Here is a 24,193-nt window from a genome sequence, read left to right on the forward strand (position 1 = left end):
TGTTTTAATTAAAAGATCACCAATGTAAACAAACACCCTTTTATTTTTTTATTTTTATTTTTTTTTTCCACACGGAAGTTGAGAAGTGGATGACCAGTCAAGTTTGTATAAAATAAGGCCTTTGTTTACAAGACGATGAAATGACCCACATTTGAGTTCTATTTAAAAACAACATCTTGGATTCATAAACATGGCAGGAGGAAGGAAGCAACCGTTATTGTTTTGTTGTTTTCATTTGTTTAGAGAATATAGATTGTATAGCGCCATTGATCAGACTAAAATAATATTTCTACCAAGAATGGAGTGACCATTATAGGCATAAAACCTTTTTTTAACCCAAAGTTATATTACGTTAATTATTTGTCTTTATAAATTGTAATATGAAACTATGAATTACTAAAGATAGCACAAGTAAATTTCAATAAAATATATGCTGTCTAGTATCAGCTAATAAATCTATGTTTCATTAGTATTAATTATTTTACCAAATTTAAAAAGATAACACACTAGCATTTGATTTTATTTGAATACATTTTATACAAACTAGTGGATTAGAGATATTTTAATAAAAAAAAATAAAAAGTTCTGTTGAAAGACAAGATCGAATGAAATCGGTATAAAATAAATATTCAAATTAAAAGAAAACAGATTTATCATTTTAGAGCAATTTAAGAGTGTGTAGCAAACAAGAAAACAATTTTTAGGTAATCAAGGCATTAAAAAAAAATATGAAAATATTGACAAAAAATTAAATTTTACGTACCCGTTATGGAATTAAGTTCCCATAAAAAATTTCACTTAATTTGACAAAGTAGTTTTTATTTTTTGCGAGGGGGGATCATAGATTGGAGCTCAGACAAGCACTTGCTATGAAAATAACAATAAAGCAGAGACAGATTCGCGACGTCTCTTCTTTGAGAAAGAGGTTGCAGGGAAGAGAAAAGGACATCCCCCACAAGGCTGTTACGAAGTCTATTCTGAACTCTGTCAAGGTAGGATGAGGTTTTTCTAGCAGCTCCTGCCCAGATATGACAGCAATACTCCAACCTTGGACGTACCTGGCTCTTATATACGTAGAGAATTGCATCAGCAGGTAGATATCTACTGGATCGAAAGAAGGATCCCATCATTTTTTCAGCAATCTTGGCAACAGATTTGATATACGGATTCCATTTTAGATCAGGAGTAAAGGTCAAGCCCAGAAGCTTATCAAAACATGGAGCTTCTCAAAACAATTGATGCCATATGGGGATCAGAACGTGGATGATGTAAAGATAGAAGTTTGGTTTTAGATGCATTAAAAGTAACCAGCCACTTTTTCCCCCCATTGTACCACATGAGGAGAGAGAATCAGAGAGAACTTGGTGTTGCCATAGATGGTAGTGTTGTCAGTAAAACAGTCTACGAATGATGTAAGGATGTGATTTGGAAGATCAATGATGTAGATCAGGAAGAGAGTTGGACCCATCAACCACTACTCTTATGAACCTATCAGAGAGAAATGATTTAATTGAAAAGACATTTCCAGCTACACCATAGCTAAAGATCTTCTGAAGTAGAACTTTATGCCATATCCTATCATCAAAGGCCTTTGATATGTCAAGAGCAATTGCCCTAGAAAGGAAGCCTTCATCAAGGGTTTCGCTAAACAAAGTTGTCTTATAATTTTATCAATACAGATATTTTGGCCCAAGTCCAGAATTCAACCAAATAATAACAGTAATAAAATACAGAAAAATCTTTATGGTATACGTATCTGTCAAAGAAAGAAAATGTCATATTCCAAAAATTATGTAAATTGATCAAGTATTTTTTTAATATATAAAATCATTTTTTTTTTTAACGATTTTTAGTGATTAATAAGAAATTTTTATCATTATAAGATTAATTTCTATTTCTATAACCGTTATAAATGGGGAGGTAACCAGTGATGAATTTTAAATATGGTGCAGCGAGACACTAATAAAATTTTATTTTTTTAGTTAAGAAAAAAAAAAAAAAAAAAACTTGATTAATCGGCACTATTTTGGGATATGAAATTTTTGTTCTGTGACGAGTCCATAGAATGATTTTTCTGAACTTGTTTTTTTAATAAGTTGAATTCTGAACTTGCACACAAATTTTTTAAAATAACCCCTAAACTATTAATGACAATAATTTGTTGTTTTAAACTTTTCAGCTTTAAGATGATTGCCATTAAATCATGATCATAACCAAAATTAGTTGTAGTTTTATAATTTGGTTCAATTCATAATTTAATGACAAAAGAGTACAGTAATAATTTAACCTAATTATTACGATGCTGTTAAGCAGTCAAATTATTAACTGAACCAAATTCAAGAAAACAAAGTAAGCCTAATATTCAATGGAATAAACACGCCCTTATCTTAGTGGTTTAATTATAATTATAGCACAACGGTTCTTCCATAACATAACAAGCAACTTTTCCATGATTAAAACTAGTAAGATTAGAAAGTAAAAAAATGGTAATGTCGCTAAACAGGAGTTGCGGGTGATAAGAGCAAAATAATGCATTCAAAATGTTTCTTATCTTAAACTTTATTACATGAGGAGTCATTTCGAATAAAAACCTTATTTATTTTACCCTTATGAACAAAAGAAATGCACATTTAAAATGTGTAAACAATTTAATCGTGTGAGAATCCAACATGGCCGCCCATGACCAGGCCATAAACACAAAGCAACCTTGACCTTGTTGCGATAAAAAACCAACTTTGAGTGAAACGAAACGAAACGAAGAAAGTTTCAAGTTTTGGAAACGGTACTTAAAAGATTTTTTTTTTTTTTTTACGACAAATCAAAGCTGACTAGTCGGAACATGAGAATTTAAACAACTTATTTTTACTTGTGTTGAATAAATGCAAGTAAAAAACCATGACAAATAATTTAAACAACTTTTTAGGGTGAACGAACCTAGGCAAAACTGACTAGTCGGAGATGAGAATTTAAACAACTTTCATTTTTAATGTAAAATAAATGCAAGCAAGAAAAAAAAAAAAAAAAAAAAAAAAAAAAAAAAAAAACATGCGGTCAAAGTTCACCGTTACGCCAACTGAAGACGTCTCTACATTTTTCGATAAATCGACAACTTGAAAAGGTTTTCGGCTATGTTGAACATGAATATCGCAGGGAAAATTAGTGCAGACAAATAGTTTTCGAGATATAAATACCTGTATTATGCATCGTAATTTCTAGTAGTTTGAATCGGCCGCCATCTTTGTTCCAATGAAAATGGGATAGTCACTATCCCATTTTGTGTGTAGTTAAGTCTCCGAGATGCAAACGTTTATTCAACGTCATTTCTTTCGGAATAAACACGCACCTCCCTATGTTAAGAACGGCTTTCGGAATACCCCCCACCTTCCCATGTTAAGAACAGATTTCGGAATTGCGTTGAGTTAACTACAAAGATCGTCTGCTCACTCACTGCAGCGTGTACGCGCATGCTCAATATACCATTTCATCAAAACAAAGATGGCAGCCAAATAAAAACTACTAGAAATTACGTAACAAAGGTTATTTATATCTCGAAAACTTTTTGTCTGTGCTAATTTTCCCTGCGATATTTGTTTTCAGCATAACCGAAAACCTATAAAAGTCGTCATTTTTTAAGACATTGTTGAGGCGTCTTCAGTTGGCGTAACGGTGAACATTGACGAAACATGCAAAATAATTTAAACAATTTTTATATAAAATTATTTTTCCATATAATTTAGAATGACAAATACAAATAATTTAAATAACTTTTAAACAACTTTTTTGTTTTGTTGTTCTTGGCCTTCGGGCCGGAATCAAAGTGTAGTATCTGTTGTTCTGCAGATGATTGCTGCAATGCTGCATTGCTTCAGAGTGCTGCACTAAGATAATTTGTACCAGTCAATGGAGGGGAAACCCTCTATACTGGGACAATTATTATTTTTGGTAACCAGAGTGCCCCCTTTTTGCCTACTTTTAGGGGGGGGGCTGGTTTTTACCCAACATTAAAAACGGCCCTGTGCCTAATTTGCTTTGGTGGGGAAGCAAATAGATACAATATTAAACAACTTTTTTAAATACAATTTTTTTTAAATTTTAAATGACAAATACTATATGTAAAATAAATGCAAGCGATGCAACAAAAATAAAAGTTGCTTAAATTAAATGATTTGTCGTTAAGAAAAAAAAAAGATCACTGTAAAGTAAGTACCGTTTTAAAGATGGGAAACTTCGTTTCGTTTCGTTACACTATGTTAGTTTTTTATCGCAAGGTCAAGGCTGCTTTGTGCTTACGGCCTGGTCGAGGGCGGCCATGTTGGATTCTCACACGATTAAATTGTTTACACATTTTTAAATGTGCATTTCTCTTGTTTATATTAGTAACAAAAAATTAAATTTTTACTCGAAATGACTCCTCATGTAAAAAAATGTTTAAGATGAGAAAAATTTTGACTGCATTATTTTGCTCTTATCACCTGCAAACCATATTTAGCGACATTACCGAAAAAAAAAATATTGATACCATTAGCGGCTAAATAAATAAAATAGTTTTTATTTATTTTTAAAAAATAAATGGTTTTATGTTGAGGGGAAAGGCGTCACAATCACGTTTAGGAATTAATTTAAACTACTTTTGGTTCACACGAAAATAGTTATTTTATCTTTTATTATTTTTAAATAATCAACTCAATTAAAATGTTAATATTAAAGTAAAATCACCCCCCCCCCATGGCGGTCAATATTGGCTCAACTTACATATAATTAAACTCAGATTCCAGAAACGGAAAAGACATTTGTTACGTGTTTTTTATTTATTTATTTTTTTTTAAGTATTCTGTTCTAATGTTATTTATTTTCAATAGGTACCTCCAACGCGCGCCACAGTTTTACCCCCCCTGTATGTAACTGTAATTAATTAATTTATTATCTTCCTAACTTTTTTTACTATTTAAAAGAAGCTTCAAATAAACTGCTAATATTTTTTAAATTTTTTACACCTTACAAAATAATGAAAATGCGAGACAAAAATCATGTTTACATTATCGACGCATTAAAACAACGTTCCTATGTAGTAACGTGTTTTAAGCCGTTGACACATCTGTTTTAAAAATCTAGCAAAAAACAAATAAGTCATTTTCACCTGAAATTTTCGATATTTAGTCATTATTAAATAAACTTGCATATTAAAAGTAGGTTTCGTTAAATATATTAGATGATTTTTTTTAGGTGTTCTACACCCCCCCCCATTTCATGTTACGAAAACTGAAAAAAAAAATAAATAAATGTAGACCGATAAAAATTTTAACATTTTTTTAAAACTGGAAAGATCAAATAAATAAAAAATAGTTAAAACCCCATCATTTTTTTTCACTTAGCTCAAAGTTGTAAATAAAATTCGACATAAAATCATTATTATGTTAAATAAAATGAACAATTTTTCTTGATTTTTTTTCTTCGTAACATAATTATTTGAATTACAAAAAAAAAAAAAAAAAAAAAAAAAAAAACGAATTCTAAAAAATAATTATTTTTAAAAAGCTTTAAATGATATTAAATTCAAATATTACGCGATATGAAGTTTAATTCGATTTTGGGTTTGTATTACTGTACACAGATTCAAAAAACAAATATATAACAAATAAATGTTATCAAAGGCAAGATAAGTTACTTTTCTACCTAACTGGATATATTTTTCGTGTTTTTATTCAATGTAACATGTTTATTCAGCTCGAAAAACATGCAGTGTTTACCGATATGTATTGAAAAATTCAAAATGGCGCCCGACACTCTCTTTAACACGGTAAGTTCAGGAAAAGATGTTATAAATAATAAACTAGACAAAATACTGTTAGAAATTCGCTCATTATATGTTACCGTGACATAAGTTGACATATATTCGGTGTTTTTTTTAAATAGTATTTTGTCTAGTTTATTATTTATAACACCTTTTCCCAAACTTACCATGTTAAAGAGAGTGTCGGGCGCCATCTTGAATTTTCCAATACATCGGTAAACACTGCATGTTTTTCGAGCTGAATAAACATGTTACATTGAATAAAAACAAAAAATGTATCCAGTTTGGTAGAAAAGTAACTGATCTTGCCTTTGATAATATTTATTTGTTAATTATTTGTTCTTTGACAACTTTTTCGAATCTATGTGTACAGTAATACGAACCCGAAAAATCGACCAAAAAAAAAAAAAAATTCGTTTCGATTTGATTATTTAAACTGACAGAGGTTGAAATAAAAATTTGCGCTGTTTTCAAAAATATACGGAAGCCTGTAAGGACAAGCATTTATAGATACATGTATAAACAGAACAGGTTAAAATTAATTTTATCGTCTGTCGTTATTAAAAATCTATTTGCTTTACAAAGGGTAAGTCTTATATTATTTTTTATACATTTTTATTGTCCATTTTTTTTTATTGTATATTTTATTTATTCAGAAATTTCTGATAAATTTATCGTTTAATGTATAAATTTTGAATTCTTTGCGAGCTTTTTTCTTATATCTTCAAATCATTAAAACGGACTAGTTGTTTTTCGTAATATATGAGAAATTACTTTTGTGAACTTATGCACTTATTTTACAGTTCTAAAATAATAACGATAGTAAAATAACGTTATTTGCAAATAAATTTTATAGTACTAATGCTCTTCCATAGAAATTACAATAAACACACGAACTGATGACGTAGTACACAACATGTTGGAAGTACCTTATTTTCAATCATGCAGCCGGACAAGGTTTTGTTATTTTGGGTTTCAATGTGGTTTTTGTTGCTGCTTCCAGAGTTTTGGTCTACGAAATTTAAGAAATAACTGAATATGTGGCAGGGTAAAAATGTGGAACTGGCCACAACTTCCGTCTGACCTCTCCCTCCTCCTCATCATAATACCAAATGGGTAAATATCGATATCGGAATACCCTCACCAAAACACCGCTAAAAAATAAATAAATAAATAAATAAAATAAAAAATCGTCCGCGTGCATCAAACTTAAACATCGAATTGGAAACTCGAAAACAAAATGAAACCAACTTTATTTTTATTATTACCAGAAAGATTTTTATTTTATTTGTTATAATTTTAGTAAGAACGAATTACTCGTTATCTTTCTTACTAAAATGAAATAAAATTCTTTTATTTTTTTGTCCACGTACTTGAATAAAATTCACTGAAAGTGATAACACGACATTTTTTTTTTAAATCAAATATTAGGTTGGTGCAAAATAATTTTTTTTTTTTTTTTTTTTTTTTTTTAATCAGATATACGTATAAAAACATTTTTGCACCAACTTAATAACACGACAAATAAGAATTTTGATCTTGGTCCGAAACTTTTAATCTTTTAATTCAATGAGAATTTGCTAAGAATTTTAAAGCCATTAGTTTTTAGGCGTTAGCTAGTTCGTTTATCTTTCGTAAACAAAGCAATTTTAATCGTTTGTTAATAGTTACTTTTTGACTCTTCAAAGGCCTTTAAACTATCGAATAAAAAGTCATAAAATTCTTAGCAAATTATCATTTAAAAGATTGAAAGCTTTGGGAGCTTTTCATTCGCCTTCGGGCTAAGATCATAAAACCCTTGTTATTTGTCCAAGAAGAAATTTTTTGTTTGTTTTCAGTGAATTTTATTCAAAATTAATAATTTTGTTTCATTTTAGTAAGAAAGATAACGAAATAATTTGTTCTTACTAAAAAATAATAACAGGGGAAATGCATCTTTTCTGGTAATTATAAAAATAAAGTTCCTTTCATTTTGTTTTCGAGTTTCCTATTCGATGTTTAAGTTTGATGGACGCGGACGATTTTTTAGCAGTGATTTGACCAGAGTATTCTGATATCGAAAGTGTAGTATCTGTTCTTCAGATGCTGCCGCTGCCCTTCCATTTCTTGTTCTCATTCGGTGGAGGAGCAGTCCTTCACGACTGAAACCTTTTTATTTTTATTTTTGTACCTTTTCTCCACGTTAAAAAACGACCATGGTGTCTCACTCTGTCCCGTGGGGAGGCATTGTAAATAGGTACTCCCAAATGTCTATATTGTTCACTTTCTGGTTATGGTTAAAAGATGGGATCTGAAAATCCAGCCCCTCGTTCTGGGAAAGGTGGGTCTGTCACAGGTGCCGAGGGAGAACCTAACCCCTTAGAATAAACACGGCAAAAAATTAACCATTTCAACATTAAAAAAAAAAACAGTATAAGCAAGTTTTAGGGTTGTTATAACGAGGCGAAAGCGTTCGTAAGGGAGAAGAATATCTTAACAGAAAGACTCATCATGTACCTAAAAAAACGACAGAGATAGCTGTTTTCTAACTATTCTTTACTTTCACTTAAAAAAAAAAAAAAAAAAGATATCGTAAAACTTGAAAATACTATTTAAAGAAAAAGTGCATAAACACACAAAAAAAAAATCTAACTCTTCTATAATAAATCCCCGAAAATTCTTTAAACTGCTTCTTTCTTTAATTCTTTGAATTGCTTTTCTTTTTCTTTCTTTCTTTTTTTTTTTTTTTTTTTTTAAACTTATCTTGCCTTTGGTAGCATTTATTTGTTGTACATTTACACCTTTTTCCGTTTTTCTGTTGTTCGAAGTTAACAAGTCGGCACTTTATTTAAAGGGGATAGGTTCTCCCTCGACACCGGTGACAGCACCAGTCACCACGTAACCAACCTTTCGAACTCAGAAAGAGGCTGGATTTTCGGACCTAATCTTTGTACCAGAACCCAATTTCTATTTAAAAAAAAAAAAAAAAAATGGGAGGTTCAGTGAATCAACACTAGGCAACTCGAATTCCGTAGCAAACAAAAAATTCTTTTTAAAAATAAAGATAACGAAATTAAATATTTCATAAAGTAATATATTTTTAAATTTATTCTTATTTAAAACAAATTAAGAACAGTGAAACAATATTTTATTATTTGTACAAAAAATAATTAAGTACGATGCATTTTTTTTTATCTGACATTATTTGCTGCGGACTTCAAGTCACCTGTTATGATTTGCCGAATTTCTTTAATTTTTGCTGTATACGAAAGGTACAGGAAACCACGTCGAAAAAAAAAAAAAAGTAAACATTACTAGTAGCGACAAATTATTTTAAAAGGAAATACAGTTGTAAAATTAGTGTGTATATATATGTTCGTTTACTCAACGATTTGTGAGCTATTTGCGCTAAAAAAATATTTAATAGAAGAAATCGGTTCGCTTACAAAATAATTATTAAATTTTATCGATTTTGTTGTATCTGATTTTCCAAGCTGTGGCAGTAATTTATTGTCTGAGTTTTGCGAAGTTTTATTTTTTTAATAAACATCGTTTCATTATTTGTTTTGAAAGGGGGAAAAAACAATACACTCTTGTAATCTAACCAAGTGGTAATAATATTTTTAATTATTAAAATTAATTTTATTTCTTTATTAACAAATAAATAAAATGAAACTATTTACGAACCACATTTTTTTTCGGACTATTTTTGGTGCTTGTAAAGATAGAGTCGACAGATCGATGTTTTTAATATGTCATTTTAAGTAAAAACAATATTGCTTATTTAAATGTCGAAAATAGTAATTTATCCAAAAATTACGAAAATTCATTAAGTCGAACAACTGCTATTGTGTTCTTAGTAACAAAAAAAAATCCATCTCTAATATGGCTAAAAGAGTATGTCAGTTACTAAACTCGCGAAAAGGAGACTAAAGTATGTCCCCTGTATTCGCAATCTTGAAGGTATTTACATCTAAGGAAATGAAAATTCCTATTAACTAATTTTCTACTCGATAAATTTCCGTAATTTTTGGAGGTATTACTATTTTCGACATGAAAGTACTGTTTTTTGTTTTGTTTTTACTTAAAACCACATATTTAAAGAAATCTATCTGTGAACGCTTTTAACAAGCACCCCATTTTAATATTTTAGAATGGGGATCACTTTCCAATATAAATTTAACAAATAACCCATTTTTTTTTTTTTACCCATCATCGATTTTTCGGAAACTTAATTAAAAAATATGGAATCATTTTCTTTTCTTTTTGACAAGAGCATCAATAGCAGTATCAGAATTTTTGTAGGAATTTTTGACACCCCTAACACGAAACTGCGAATACAATATAAAAATCTCGTAATTTCTCTGTTAAAAGTGGGTTATTTATTTTCTTTATGGATTATACTTCCAAAATAAACTATTACAGTTGTTTTAAAAGTAATAAAAATATTTTTATTTTTTTTTTAAAACAGTAATGAATTTTCCGAACTCAATATTTTTCAATTTTTAAACTCAATATTTTTAAATTTTTAAATTTTAAAAATCTATCAAAATTTTTCTATTGATTCTATTTTTACGATATTTTCAGGGTCAATGTGAAATTTTATGTTCTTTCCAATAAACCGAATATAATATTTTAGACAAACGTTTTTTTTAAATTCACGCCCCCCCATTTTCACGCCCCCCCATTTTCACGCCCCCCCCCCATTTTGAAATGTCTATTAAAAAGTAAATAATTAATTTATGTTTAATAGGTTTATATATCACAAATTGAAGAGAAAAGGTCAATAAATAATATATTCAAATTTAAAACAAAAAAAAAAATCAGTTTTTTAGAAATTTACCTGTAAAGTCCGAAGTTTAAAACCTTATTTTATAAGAACACATTTTTTCTTTTTGTCTTTTTTTTTTTTTTTTAATGAAACCTTGGTCCTTGCTCCTTTAATTGAAAAAAAAATTAGGGCTTGAATTACATTTTTCGAGGAGTTATAAGCTTAGAAAGATAGGGGGTCGAATAATTTACGCCTCTCATTTTAAAATGTCTATTAAAAAGTAAATAATTAATTTATGTTTAATAGGTTTATATATCACAAATTGAAGAGAAAAGGTCAATAAATAATATATTCAAATTTAAAACAAAAAAAAAAATCAGTTTTTTAGAAATTTACCTGTAAAGTCCGAAGTTTAAAACCTTTTTTAAAAAAAAAAAACACATTGTTTTGTTTTGTTTTTTTTTTAAATAAAACCTTGGTCCTTACTCCTTTAATTGAAAAAAAAAATTAGGGCTTGAATTACATTTTTCGAGGAGTTATAAGCTTGGAAAGATGGGGTGGAATTATTCACTATTTTCACGAAATTTCTGACACTGCTAGAGCATCAACTGTTAAATTTTTACTTTAACTGCAACTCAACAGTGTTGAGTCTCAACTTAAAGTTAAGTTGACGACTTTTGTTTTTCGTGTCTGCTGAAACCAAATATTACATTTAAATTTGGGACAGACAAGTAGTTTTCTGGATATTAAGACATTTTGGTACTCGTGCACTTATTGATCCATGTTGAAATAATAACGTTATTATTTAGAAGCCATTCTAAACATGGGGACGGGAGGGTGTTGTGTACAGATTCTGTACCTTCACCTAACAATTTAATTAAAACAGATACTGTAAAACTTTAATTAAACTTGAAAATACTATTAAAAATTAGCACAGATCAATAAATGCATTAGCACCAACATTTTTTTCAAATGTATTTAAATTTCAGTGGTCGTCGCCATTCTAAACATGGTTGGTTGTTTTTGTTTTACGACATATCAGCCCTTTTCAGGTTATTTAATGTCGAATTCAGTTATTTTGAAGAAAATTTTTTTTAATAGAATATATTTGTTTTCAAGTCGGTTTCTATTTAACCCATAGTTGGGACCCTAACAGGTACTACCACTCCGGGTCAGAGTGGACCTGAGAGCAATGGCAATTAAAGGTTGGCTTCACACTCCTTAAAGCCTGCAAGCTGGGGCCTCATCATCGAATATAGTTTAAGGTCATATCCAGGACCTCTAAACATGGAGAGGGGTGTCTGTACATGCATGCATATTAGTACTTGTTCAGTTGAGACAAACATGGCTGCCAATGAAAACAAAGGATTACATTGGATAATAAAAGTCTTAATATCCAGAAAACTACTTGTCTGCTCCAAGTGATATTCGTTTTCAGCATACCAGAAAACCTGAAGTCGTTAATTTAACGATGAATGTTGAGTTGCAGTTAAAAAAATATTGAAGATTTCTACTCAGAACAGAGGAAGACAATTCAAGAAGTTCTTAAAAGTTTTACAAGTGTTGAGTTCAAAACTATTTACAAATTTTAATGCTTATTTTTATTTTTTATAAGTTTAATTTTGTAAAAAATAAAAAAATTTTTAATCGTTTTCTTTAACGTCATACATTTTCATATAAAGACAAGTTTCATTTCAAATATTTCTTTTTTTTATACTGTTTGTATTTTATACTTGTACGTTTGAAAAAATTATTCAGTTCCATATAATGACCACTTTCATTCATTTCAGAAAAAATATAGAAATGCCTGTTGCAATTTATTTTGAAATTTTATTTTAGAAAACTTTTAACAAATTATTTTAATTCAATACAGATAATTGATGTTCTATTTTGTGCTACAGTGTTTCTTTGGTTTCTACCAAAAGGTTATACAAAACGTTTTGGTTGTCTTCCCCTGTTCAGAATGGAAATTTTCAAAAATACCCTCCCTTCTAAAAAAAGAAAAAAAAAAAAATGCAGAAGTGTTCGTTTTTTTCCTAATTTTATATATTTTTTTAATGAAACCCCTGTACTCTGAATGCATGCACTCTAGTTATGTATTTGCCCCACTTACGAACACCGTCAGAAACGATGCCCAAACGTGCTAGCTTGCCCATGCAACAGAAACTGGCGAAAAATAAAACAATTGTGCTTCAATGCCGTTATTTTTTTTTTTATTTATTATTTTTTTTTTTTCACAGAGGAGTCACCACTTATCAAGACCCAGAGGCCACTGGAGGATAGGATGATTAATGAGTGTACAATGGTCAAGGGGAGCATATCGTAGTCATCTTTAGTAGTGGTAAATTGGATTAATTAAGGAGGTGGCTTATCAAGAATTTATTCACGTTGGACTTGAAGACGACCATATTGTAGTCAGCTGGAAAGCAAGAAAATGGAAGAGAGTTCCACATGCGCACAGTTCTAAGAAAAAAGCTTTGTTCATGGAATGTATGTTTAGGTTTAGGCACAGATAAAGAGTGGGGGAAATTATTGATAGTGGTTTCAACTAGATGAGTTTTTCATGAAAGTTAGGACGTGGGGGAGGGTACCATAGATTGGAGCTCAGACAGGCACTTGCCATGAAATAACGATAAAGCAGCGACAGGCTCGCAACGTCTCTTCTGTGGGAAAGAGGATGCCGGAAAGAGAAAAGAGCATTTCCTACTACAAAGTCTATTTTGAACTGTCAAGGCAGGATAAGATGCTTCTGGCAGCTCCTGCCCAGATGTGGCAATAGTACTCCATCCTTGGACGTACTTGGCTCTTATACATGTAGAGAATTGCATCAGCAGTGAGATATCTAATGGAACGATCCTACCATTTTTCCAGCAGCCCTGGTAATGGATTTGATGTAAGTGTTCCATTTCAGATCAGGAGTAAAGATCATACCTAGAAGTATGTCAAAACATGGAGCCTCCCTAAGACGAGAGTCATTCATTTTGATAATTGCCCGTCGAGGATCAGAGCATTAATGAGGGAAAGATTGGTTTTAGATGCATTAAAATTAACCAGTCACCGCTTTCCCGATTGTACCACATGCAAAAGATCAGAGGAGAGAGAATCAGAGAGAACTTGATCGTTTATGATCTTTGAAGTGTTGCCATAGACGTTTATGTCTACAAATGATCTTAGGATGTGATTTGGAAGATCACTGATGTAGATCAGGAAGAGAGTTGGGCCCAGAATAGACCCCTTATGGGACCAGCATTAATACTGAGCTTCTGATTTTTGCCCATCAACTACTACTCTTATGAACTTATCAGAGAGAAATGATTTAATAACTGAAAAGATATTTCCAGCTATACCGTAGCTGGAGGTTTTATGGAGTAGACCTTATGCCATAATCTATCAAAGACCTTCGATATGTCAAGGGCAATTGCCTTAGAAAGGAAGCCTCCATCGAGAGATTCGCTAATCCTATGAGATATAACTGTTAGCACATCTGCTGTAAATCTAGCAGAAAAGAATCCATACTGCATGTCACGAGGGGGTTATTTTTGCTGAAGTGGTTGACTACTTCCCTATTTAACACAGATTCTAGCAACTTACTCATGATGCACAGGAGACTGCTCATCTCCCTCTCAATACAGACCAATCATCTGAATTTTTAAATATGGCACATACTGATGAGGTTTTCCAGGGTGTTGGGAAGCATTTCTCCTTAAGACAATACTTAAATAGCTTTTAAGTATGGGAGCTAGTTTTGGTTGAAGCTGTTTGAGCACTATAATAGGAATGCCGTCAGAGCCAGTTGCTTTACGGGAATTGAGGTTTTTGATAAGCTTGGCAACAGTACGCAGATATTTGTAAGTTGCATAGCGTGTTTTCAGACACAGGAGTAAATACAGGGGGTTAGCGGCCCTGGTTACACACGGTAGAATTAACTGCAAAGTTTTTGGCAAAGAGTTTGGCTTTGTCCGACACCAAAGAGATTACCTCAGGTCCATTGATGATGGTTGGGATAGAGCACAGCAGGACCTTGTTTGTTATTTGCCAAAAATTGGTAGAAACCAAGCTGCTGCTCAGCTACTTTGGACTTGACGGACTGAGCATACAACTCTCTCACATTCTTTATTAGTCTTTTACAGTGGTTGCTGTGCGCAATGGCAGCAGCACATTCTGGAGAGAACCACGGCTGGCTGTTAGGTTTTTACTGAAATGTTTTGGTGGGTATGAAGTAGCCTTTACCTACAATTAACCATTCTGTCAGGTCTGATACTATGGAGGACACATTTTTTTAAACATGGAATGAAAAGGTAGGTCTGATATAAAAATGGCATGTAAGGAAAAGGTGATAAAAATTTACAGAGAAGAGGACACAGTAGTCCAGCACCTGTTTAGATTTACCTTAAATTGTTGTATTGTCGCAAACTAATTACTTCACTTGGAAGACTATTCCAAGGTCCAAGGATTCTGATAGAGAAAGTAGCCCTCCTTCGGTTCAATCTAAATCAGTGGCAAAAAGTTTCATGTAGTCTACGCATAGTCCTTTTCTGGTGCAGGAGTAAATAAAAGGTTCTGATGTATATTATAATGCCTATCGAGGAAATTGTACATTAAATTCAGATCACAGTGTAATCAACGCTGCTCAAAGGAGAAAAAAATCAAGGTCTTTGCGTTGGTCTTCATAGAGCAGATCCAATAGACTCTGCACCATTCAAGTAGCCTTCAAGTCTTTGAACTCTCTCCAAATGCTGGATATCACGCATTAGATATGGAGAAGAGGCCTGGATACCATACTCTAACAGTGGTTTGATGAGGAAGGCATAAAGAGGAAGAAATATTTCAGGAGCAAGTTTGGAGAAAGAACATCGTATGAGAAATAGGATAGTTCTTGCTTTGTTAGCAGCCTGGATGTAATGCTTAGATGGCTTGAAAGATGAGTCATCCAGAAAGCCAAGATTTTTTGTCTTGGATAGAACTTTCATTGATCTTGAGACGATAGAGGTGAAATACATTGCGTCTTCTTTGTCACCCACCCACTAATCAGTAAGAACAATTCCAGTACTCTGTGAAAAGTTGAAAAGAGCTGCTAAAGTTCAGCTAGTTCAAATGCAACAGCCTATAAATTGATGGATGTAGTCCATCAGGACCATGACTCTTATTCACATCTAAGGGCAAAAGCTGCTTCTTGACCTCATCCCAAGTGATTGTGATTGACCGCATTGGTGATGCTGTCATATGTAGTGCTGCAGGTTCTTTGCCGTTGTCAATTTTGAAAATATTTGCAAAAATATCAGCAGAGAAATTCTTGTTGATTTCAGTGCTCAATTTTTCTCCTTCGAAATTACATCAAGTTAAGATTTGGTTGTTCAATTTTTTTAATTTTTTTTTTTTTTTTATTTCTTTGCATGTGAACGTAAAAACACTTCAGGTTATGACCAACATCAAGAGCAAGCTGTCATTCAAATTTTTTGTATACTCATTGTTAGGAGAAACATATATACCCCCCTCCTTATATCATAATGCATATATAGATATGAGCCAGCCCCTTTCCCCCCCTCCAAGTCAAGCCAGACAGACCTCCCTTTCCCCCCTTCCAAGTCAAACAGCAGACCTCCCCTTTCTAAGTTGAACAGCGAACAATCGAACGACAACCCCTCCCTCCCTTACTGATCAACTATAAGCAGCAGTCAAACACCCACGCAAACATGACAACTGACATTAGGCGATCGTGACGTTAAGCGCGGAAAGAAAACGCGTGAAAAAGTTTAGTTTCGAGATGACAACCGTTGTGAAACGACGGCAATATTTTCTGCTCCCCAAAAAGCAGGAATATGCACCCGCGTGGACGACGCATGGTGACCGAAAAATGATCAGCTAAACTCAACTTGGCGGACGGCCATGAGACCAAAAAGGGACCTTTACTCCAACATGGAATTACCTTGGTCAACACAATCTAACGAAGGCCATTCTACCCGAAAACTTTGTCAGGACAAACCGCATATCGAAGATGACGAAGAAAGAAAAAGAAGTGATAAAGAAAAACTAAGGACATTATCACGTCATCGAAATGTGCGCGTCAGGGGAGAAATTCCCACCAAAAAAGCTAAGTATTGTTCGATATCCATTCTCTCATATTTCACCCCCCCCCCTCAGCCCACTCAGTGACAGTCGAGTTCTTTCCGTGAAATATTTCTTTCCTCACCAAGCATAAAGGTGAAAGAATTGGAAAAAGAAAAAAATAAGGAGAGAAAGAACATTGTTACTTAACTTTCACTTTGATTGTTCTAATGTTTGTTTCAACTGTGACTTTATGCATTATCAAAAGAAAAGAGAAATCATAATCCCATCCCAACCTGATATTGTCTGCGACCAGACTTTCATTTTGATTATCCTAAAATTTTTTTTGGTCTGTGTCTTTGTTTTGTCAAAGTCTGTGACCCGACTTTCATTTTGAATATTCTAATATTTAACTGTGACTGTGTTTTATCAAAAAAGAAAAGAAAAGGAGAGAAAAAATAATATATCTCCACCAATAAACCCCCCTCCCCATCCTGATCTGATGTTGTCTGTGACTGGACTCTCATTATGACTGTTTTATTATTTTTATTTCCTTCATTTGTTTTCTTTTGGTTGAATAATAAATTTATATATCTTAACGTTATTCATTTGGTGTCTGACCTTTTTCATTCCCTGCCATCTTTATTATTAAACGTGAATGTTATCGGGTAGTCCATGACGATTTCACTGATTCGAAACTTGGGAAATGCCATGCGGTTGTGATAGTATTACGGCCGGCAAAATTCCACACTTTTTCTTTTTCTTACGACGTGTATTTGGGCATAGAATTTCTTGCGAAATTCCTAACCCCTAGGCTAGACCCGAAACACGTCACGTCATGCTGAAGATGTGTTCAACATAATTACATTGTTTTCTGTAGACCTTATAAGCCGCCTCTGACATAATCTCTTGATAATGCCCTTATGCAGCGTTTCTCAATTTGTGTTCACAAAGAATTTTCCTGTCCAAATCTGGTTCTTGTAGAGTTTGTAATATGCTGATTCTTCAATCGTGCTCAGAAGTGAATTATTAAACATGTCATTAGAAATACATAGATTTGACTGCCAGTCAATAGTTCGGACATCCAAGTCTCCCACTATGAGATAATCACTCTTGTATTTGGAGACAGCTTTCATAGCATTACTGAGGCTTTGGTTATCAGCATCCGTAGAACTTTTGCAATATATGGCAAGTACAGGAAGATTTTCTTCATCCATTTTCATATTGCAAAGAACAGCATAAAATTCATCAGACATGAAGATTAGGAGGAAGTTGTAGATGGCTTGAGCGAGGATCTTGCATACAATATAACTCTGCCACCTTTTCTTTGAGATCCGTCTTAGCAAAATGAAATGAAACTTTGCAGGTGAATCTACTTCGTTTACTTCTGGGAATAATCAAGTTTTGGTTATCATTAACAAATCTGCTTTCTCATCTAGGATAACTGATTGAAGTTCACCCAATTTGGAGCAGATATGAAACATTTGTTAAAAAAATTGTGATGAGGTGTATCAGAAGCCGCCATTAAAAATGCTGTATATAAATCAACTTACTATCTTTCGAAGCTTATAACTACTTGAAAAATGTAATTCAAACCCTAATTTTTTTTCAATTAAAGGAGCAAAGACCAAATTTAAAAAAAATAACAGGTATAATAGCAAATTATGCAATATTTGTTTTTTAAAATTGGTTTTCTTTAAAAAAGATTTAAAGAAAATCAACGAATTTTACTTTGATTATAAAAAAAATATATAAATTCCAAAAAATCACTTACCTATAAAAAATACTATTCAATGTGTACTTCCATTGTTCATTGTTAAGAATTTATCCATATTTATACTTATATTCCATGTCCTTTTTAAATAAAATACTTTTTTAAACAAGGATTAAAAAAAAAAAAAAAGAAAAGAAAAAGATTTTTTGACTGTTCAAATAAAGGGAGACAAGTCTGATTTTTTCTTACGGTGACTTATAAATGCCATAAAAAATCTCTTTATTGCGTGCAGTTTACCAAAATTAGTACTTTTGGGCCTCCATAGTTGAAAAAAGGCACACATTCACTTATAAGTTTTTGCCGTTAAACAAAAAAGCCAGTCGACCAACTTTTTTTTTTATCATTCTCTTAATGAAATACACGAGTTTTTGATTAATATATTTTATTTCTACTTTATCGAGAGAATTTTTTTCATCTAAAAAAAAAAAAGAAAAAAAGAAAAAAACATTGAATGAAATAGAAAAAATTGCCGTCGACGTCTGATTTAAGCATAACATGAGCATTCATTAAAAAAAAAAAAAAAAAGGTTTTACACTTTGGACTGTAAGGTAAATTTCCAAAAAACACTTGTTTTAAAAAAGAATATTTTATTTATTGATCTTTTATCTTCAATTTGTGATAGATAAAACTTTGGTGAGTAAATTAATTATTTAAATTTTAAGAGACATTTCAAAATGGAAGGGGGGGGGGATTTAACAAAAAAAAAAAAAACGTTTGTTTAAAATATTATATTCAGTTTATTGGAAAGAGCATAAAATTTCACACTGACCCTGAAAATATCGTAAAAATTGAAGCAATAGAAAAATTTTGATAGATTTTTAAAGTTTAAAAATTGAAAAAAATTTCACTTGTAAAATTCAATTGATTTCATATGTAAAAAAAAAAAAATGGCACTTTGTAAATACTGTTTTTTATAAAATAATATTATTTTTGAAACTTTATTAGTTTTTTTAGGAAGTATATTCCATAGAGAAAATAAATAACCCACTTTAAAAAAAGAGAAATTACGAGTTTTTTGTTAGGGGGTGTCAAAAATTCTCCCCAAATTTTGATACACCTAGTGATGAGGGTACAGTGATTTTAACTTTAATCTCTCTTCAGAGATCTTTAAAGGGAAGTTACAAAATTTTGATTCTTCTTAGTCTGATTTTGGTTTTAGTTCAGCCAGGAAAGTTTGAAGTCCTTGGAGATAGTTATCGGGAGGGGGGGGGGCAGAGGAACAAGTGCATAAGCTTTCCATTTTATATTCACAGATTAGTTTCTCCAGCAACTCTGCGCATTTGAAGCTTGGCTTTCAGGCTTCTCCAACGGATTCGTTCTTTCAGAGAGAACTCTTTCCAAAAATCCGAACATTTGTTGTCCCAGTTAAACTGTTTAGCTCCATTTAGAAAAGTTTTTGAATGATAAGTGGAAAATTTAACTTTCATAACACGAGGTCTTTGGTTTGTAGATTAAACTTCTGGTTGTACACCAATTCAGAGGGCTCCAATTTGAATTTGTTCATTTGAGTTCCAGAGAGTGACTTTGACAAGATTGGTAGCAGTTTCAAAGTTTTCATGATACCTCTTTAAATCAGTATTGGCTGAGCTCTTGGGAAATCCATAGATGAAAACAGATTTGCTATTCTATATTTCATCATTTTTGGTGTTGTTGACATCTTGAAAAGAACAACTGGATTTAGGAGTGCTGTTGCTACTTGGATTGTTGAGGGGGGGGGTACAACGTGATTGAACTGACTGGCCAATGAGGCTTGTGTTTGCCACAGTCACAGTAAAAGTGGACTGGCAGGTAGTTTCTGGTGTAGGAGTTGTACATTTCACTTAGAGCTGAGAGAAAGAGTTAGTTGGCAACCTTGATTTGGAATCATGACAATTACATAGGTACCATTTTTTTTACTTGAAATTCAATATTTTTTCGTTATTAGAGAAGTACCATATTTTCAAATGAAAAATTGAGTTACTTTCACCTTTTTGTTTTTTTTTTTTACTTCGGGCGACCACCACTTATAAATGTCCGAGGGCCACTTTTGGATAAGGGTTAATGAGTTTTAGGTAGACTGTGAGACAACACCATCAGTAATAATGCAACTTGGATAGGGTTTAATTATATAAGAGGACAGCTCAATAAGAACTTAGATTTGAAAATGACTTATAGTTCGCTGGGAAGCAGTCCCACAATATTGTGTTAGGAAAGAAACTCCATTTTGAAAATATTTTTTTTTTCGTGCATGTTTTTTGTTTTTATCAGCAGAAATTTAAAAGCACGATTTACTTGATGTTGAATACTTTCAAATTCAAAAATTAAGCGTCTTTCACTCGTTTTGAAAATATATAAATCTGTTTATGCAGAAAAGTTACCGTGCTATTTTTAATAGTATTTTCAATTAAAGTTGGTAAATTTTTACATTAACTATAACTCGCCGTTCACATTTGAAACGTTGACTTTTATAGGCTTTTGAATATGCTGACAACGAATATCAGTTAAATTTGGGGCCGATAAGTCTTTTACCAAACATGAAAACATGATATCCAACGTAAAAGCTAATGTAATCCCTGGCAGCCATTTTGTTTTCACAACCGAGCAATTAGTAATGCACTAGGTGTGTCAGAAATTTCGTGAAAATAGTGAATAATTCCACCCCATCTTTCCAAGCTTATAACTCCTCGAAAAATGTAATTCAAGCCCTAATTTTTTTTTTTCAATTAAAGGAGCAAGGACCAAGGTTTCATTAAAAAAAACAAACAAAAAAAAAAAACGTGTTTTTTTTAAAAAAAAAAAAGGTTTTAAACTTCGGACTTTACAGGTAAATTTCTAAAAAACTACTTTTTTTGTTGTTTTAAATTTGAATTATATATATTAGTTACTATGGCAACTAAAAAATGTCCTTTGCTCATACGTGGGGAGAAGTCAGTGTTTTTTTAGGGTGTTCGGCAGGGAACTCTAATCGCAACCAGTACCAAATTCATTACTGTTTAAAAAAAAAAAAAAAATATATATATATATATATATATTTCTATTACTTTTAAAACAACTTTAATAGTTTATTTTGGAAGTACAATCCATAAAGAAAATAAATAACCCACTTTTAACAGAGAAATTACGAGATTTTTATATTTTATTCGCAGTTTCGTGTTAGGGGTGTCAAAAAGTCCTACAAAAATTCTGATACAACTAATGCACATGCAGCCAAGGCAAATTCTGATACACCTAGTAATGCACAAGCAGACAAGGCAAATATTTTCACCCCCCCCCCCAAAAAAAAATGAATGGGATGTTTATTCCGAAAGCCGTTCTTAACATGGAGAAGTTGGGGGCGTTTTGGAGAAAGTGAAAAAATTTTGTCTGCTCGGAAGAGTTTTTTTTTTTTTTTTTTTTTTAACACGCATGCGCATTTCCAATTCCTCGTTTGTGAAAAAAAAAAAAAAAAAAAAAAATGGCTACCATGAATAACATTAGCTTTTACGGTGGATAACAAATGTTTTCATATCTGGTAAACTACTTATCAGTCCCAAATTTAACTGATATTCGTTGTCAACAGATCCGAAAACCTATAAAAGTTGACATTTCGAATGTGAACGGGGAGTTGTAGTTAATATAAAAAAAAGTACCAAGTTTAACGATATTTTTGTTTATTAGCTACAACCCGGCCCTACCCCTGTTATGAATGGGTTTCTAATAACGTTATGTTAACGCGGTAATTTCTTTGCATAAGTACCTAAAAATCTGCATAAAATTGGACCCCCCCCCTCTAAATTTTTTTTAGTAGCGTAATAGGTAATTATACAATGAAAAAAATTGGTCCGTAAAAAAGTAATGGTTAAATATCGAATAAGCGCCCCCTAAAAACAGAACACCGACCATTCTAATTTTTTTTTTTTTTTTTTTTTTTTTTTAGGTAATTAAGCCAACGAGTCTGATAGTCAAACTTGGGGCAAGTTTACAGTTTGCATGGTATTAACCCCTGAACCTACAAACTACTTTTCACCATTTTGCAGCTTCCGTTTACGCTACGCGCGAGCAGTGCACTTGCACTGCAGCATAAACGACGGCTTGCTTTACCGAGCAAACTGCCTTCTCACATGGCGTATCAATGAAAAAATTACGGACTGACATTTTTTAATGACTTACAATTAAAGAAAAGTACAACAAATTGGGGGACCTTTTTTTTTTTTTTTTTTTTTTTTTTTTGTCTCACGTAGTTTTTAATGCGGTTTACAAAAACATAAGCACCAAACATTTTTATATTTTCGTTCTTTTTTTTGCGGGAGAGGGATTCAATTATAGAACTTTGTGGCTTAATAGGTGCTTTTTGGCTGCTTCTCAGAAGCACTGCTTCTGCAGTTTAGTTAACCGTTTTTCTGTAAGTGACGCAGTACGCACCGACATTTACCAATTAGAACACCATTTAACATTTTTCGGAGATTTTACTGTTTACTGGTGCGTTACTTTTAGAAAATTTGAAAATTCTATGTTCTGGAAAAAAAAAAAAATTAAATTACACCCCCCCCTCCATACAACTTGGTGTGCTTTTCTTTTCTTGCTTTATTTCTTTTTCATCTAATTTCAAATTTTCCGCAAGTTTGTTTGTTGTTGTTTATGCTACAGAGCGCGCGCGTAGCGAAAACGAAAGTTGCAAAATGGTGGAAATAGTTCGTGGGTTCAGGGGTTAATACCATGCAAACGGTAAATTTGCCCCAAGTTTGACTATCAGATTCGTTGCCAGCGACCTCAATTACATATACAAACAAATTAGAGTGGTCGGTGTTCTGTTGTAGCGTATCTGGATATTTACCCCCCCCCCAAAAAAAAAAACAGGACAACAAATTAATACGAGAGATTTAACTTGCCCTGTCCCCCCGATTAGTAAATTAAAAAGTAGTCAAATTTTGAAAGCTATTTTGGGAATTAACAATTTCAATATCACAACCCAAAAATTAAATCTAACAATTTTACATTCGTTTACTGTAATGTCGTCTGCCAGATTTTTTTTGTGTGTGTTTTTTACATTTTCTTTTCGCGGCTTTCAAATCGTAAACAGTTTCGGCCATTTCCGGTTTGTTCCGGAAATCGAAATCGGAAACATTCGGGTCGATATGGACCCTGTCCTATTGACGCACGCTTACTTATATTTAATTAGCATTAGAATAAAAACACGATAAAATACAATGTTTACATTAGTTGGGCAAATAAATAATAGCTAATTCGTTAACTTGGGAAAAGTCAAACTTTTGATTTTATACTAAATAACAAAACAAAAAAAAAATATATCAAAACGGAAGTACTTTCCTTTCTTAACGTTTTTACTTTATCGGGTTTGGAGAGAGTATAATGACCAATAAATACACACGTTTCTAATAAAATCTATAAAAAAAAAAAAAATTGTACTGCATGTCGACAAGAATTTAATGCTTCAATTGTAAAAATAATTATTTAAAAGAAAAAACGAGTTAAAGTAAATAAAGAGTTCACAGTGCAAGCCTACCTGCGTCGAGGTCCGCCATATTTTTCGAAGTGAAAATCACGTGACACGGTTTTCGGTTGATTCGAAAAAGTGAAACGGTTGATATTTAAAAAAAAAAAAAAAATGATAAAAATATTGATTCAAGACGGAACGAAATTGCTGGTCTGTATGTCATATATATGGTAGGAGAATGTTTTGGTCAACTAACGGAATTCGCTATTATTTTATTATATTCTTTTCTTAACGAGTAAAAAAAAGTGACATATAAAGTTTTATTAAAAACGAACAAGTAGCTTTTTTTTTTTTTACTTCAAATTTTCTTATAAAACTGCAACATAAACAGTTAATCGAAAAAATATATGGTAGAAATAG

At 32.0% G+C, this 24,193-nt stretch overlaps 1 protein-coding gene across 7 annotated transcripts in view; it reads right to left on the reverse strand.

Annotated features, from left to right (window-relative positions):
• The window catches only part of LOC145261156 (uncharacterized), a 124,129-nt gene extending 100,207 nt beyond the window's left edge, over positions 1 to 23,922 (reverse strand). For 4 of the 7 annotated variants that reach the window (XM_080119473.1, XM_080119475.1, XM_080119469.1 and 1 more), the window contains exon 1: positions 23,843 to 23,922. In XM_080119473.1, the coding sequence (XP_079975599.1) occupies positions 23,843 to 23,861 (19 nt within the window). In that variant the 5' untranslated portion in view covers positions 23,862 to 23,922. Of the gene's footprint in view, positions 1 to 3,191; positions 3,512 to 18,360; positions 18,436 to 23,842 lie in introns of those variants that run through there. The other 3 variants (XM_080119476.1, XM_080119470.1, XM_080119471.1) reach the window with 3 other exon arrangements.
• Between the last annotated feature and the right edge of the window lie 271 nt (positions 23,923 to 24,193).

This window comes from Euprymna scolopes, chromosome 37 (assembly GCF_053919585.1).
Source record: "Euprymna scolopes isolate OS-2025 chromosome 37, ASM5391958v1, whole genome shotgun sequence".
In the NCBI taxonomy this organism is placed as follows: Eukaryota; Metazoa; Mollusca; class Cephalopoda; order Sepiida; family Sepiolidae; genus Euprymna; species Euprymna scolopes.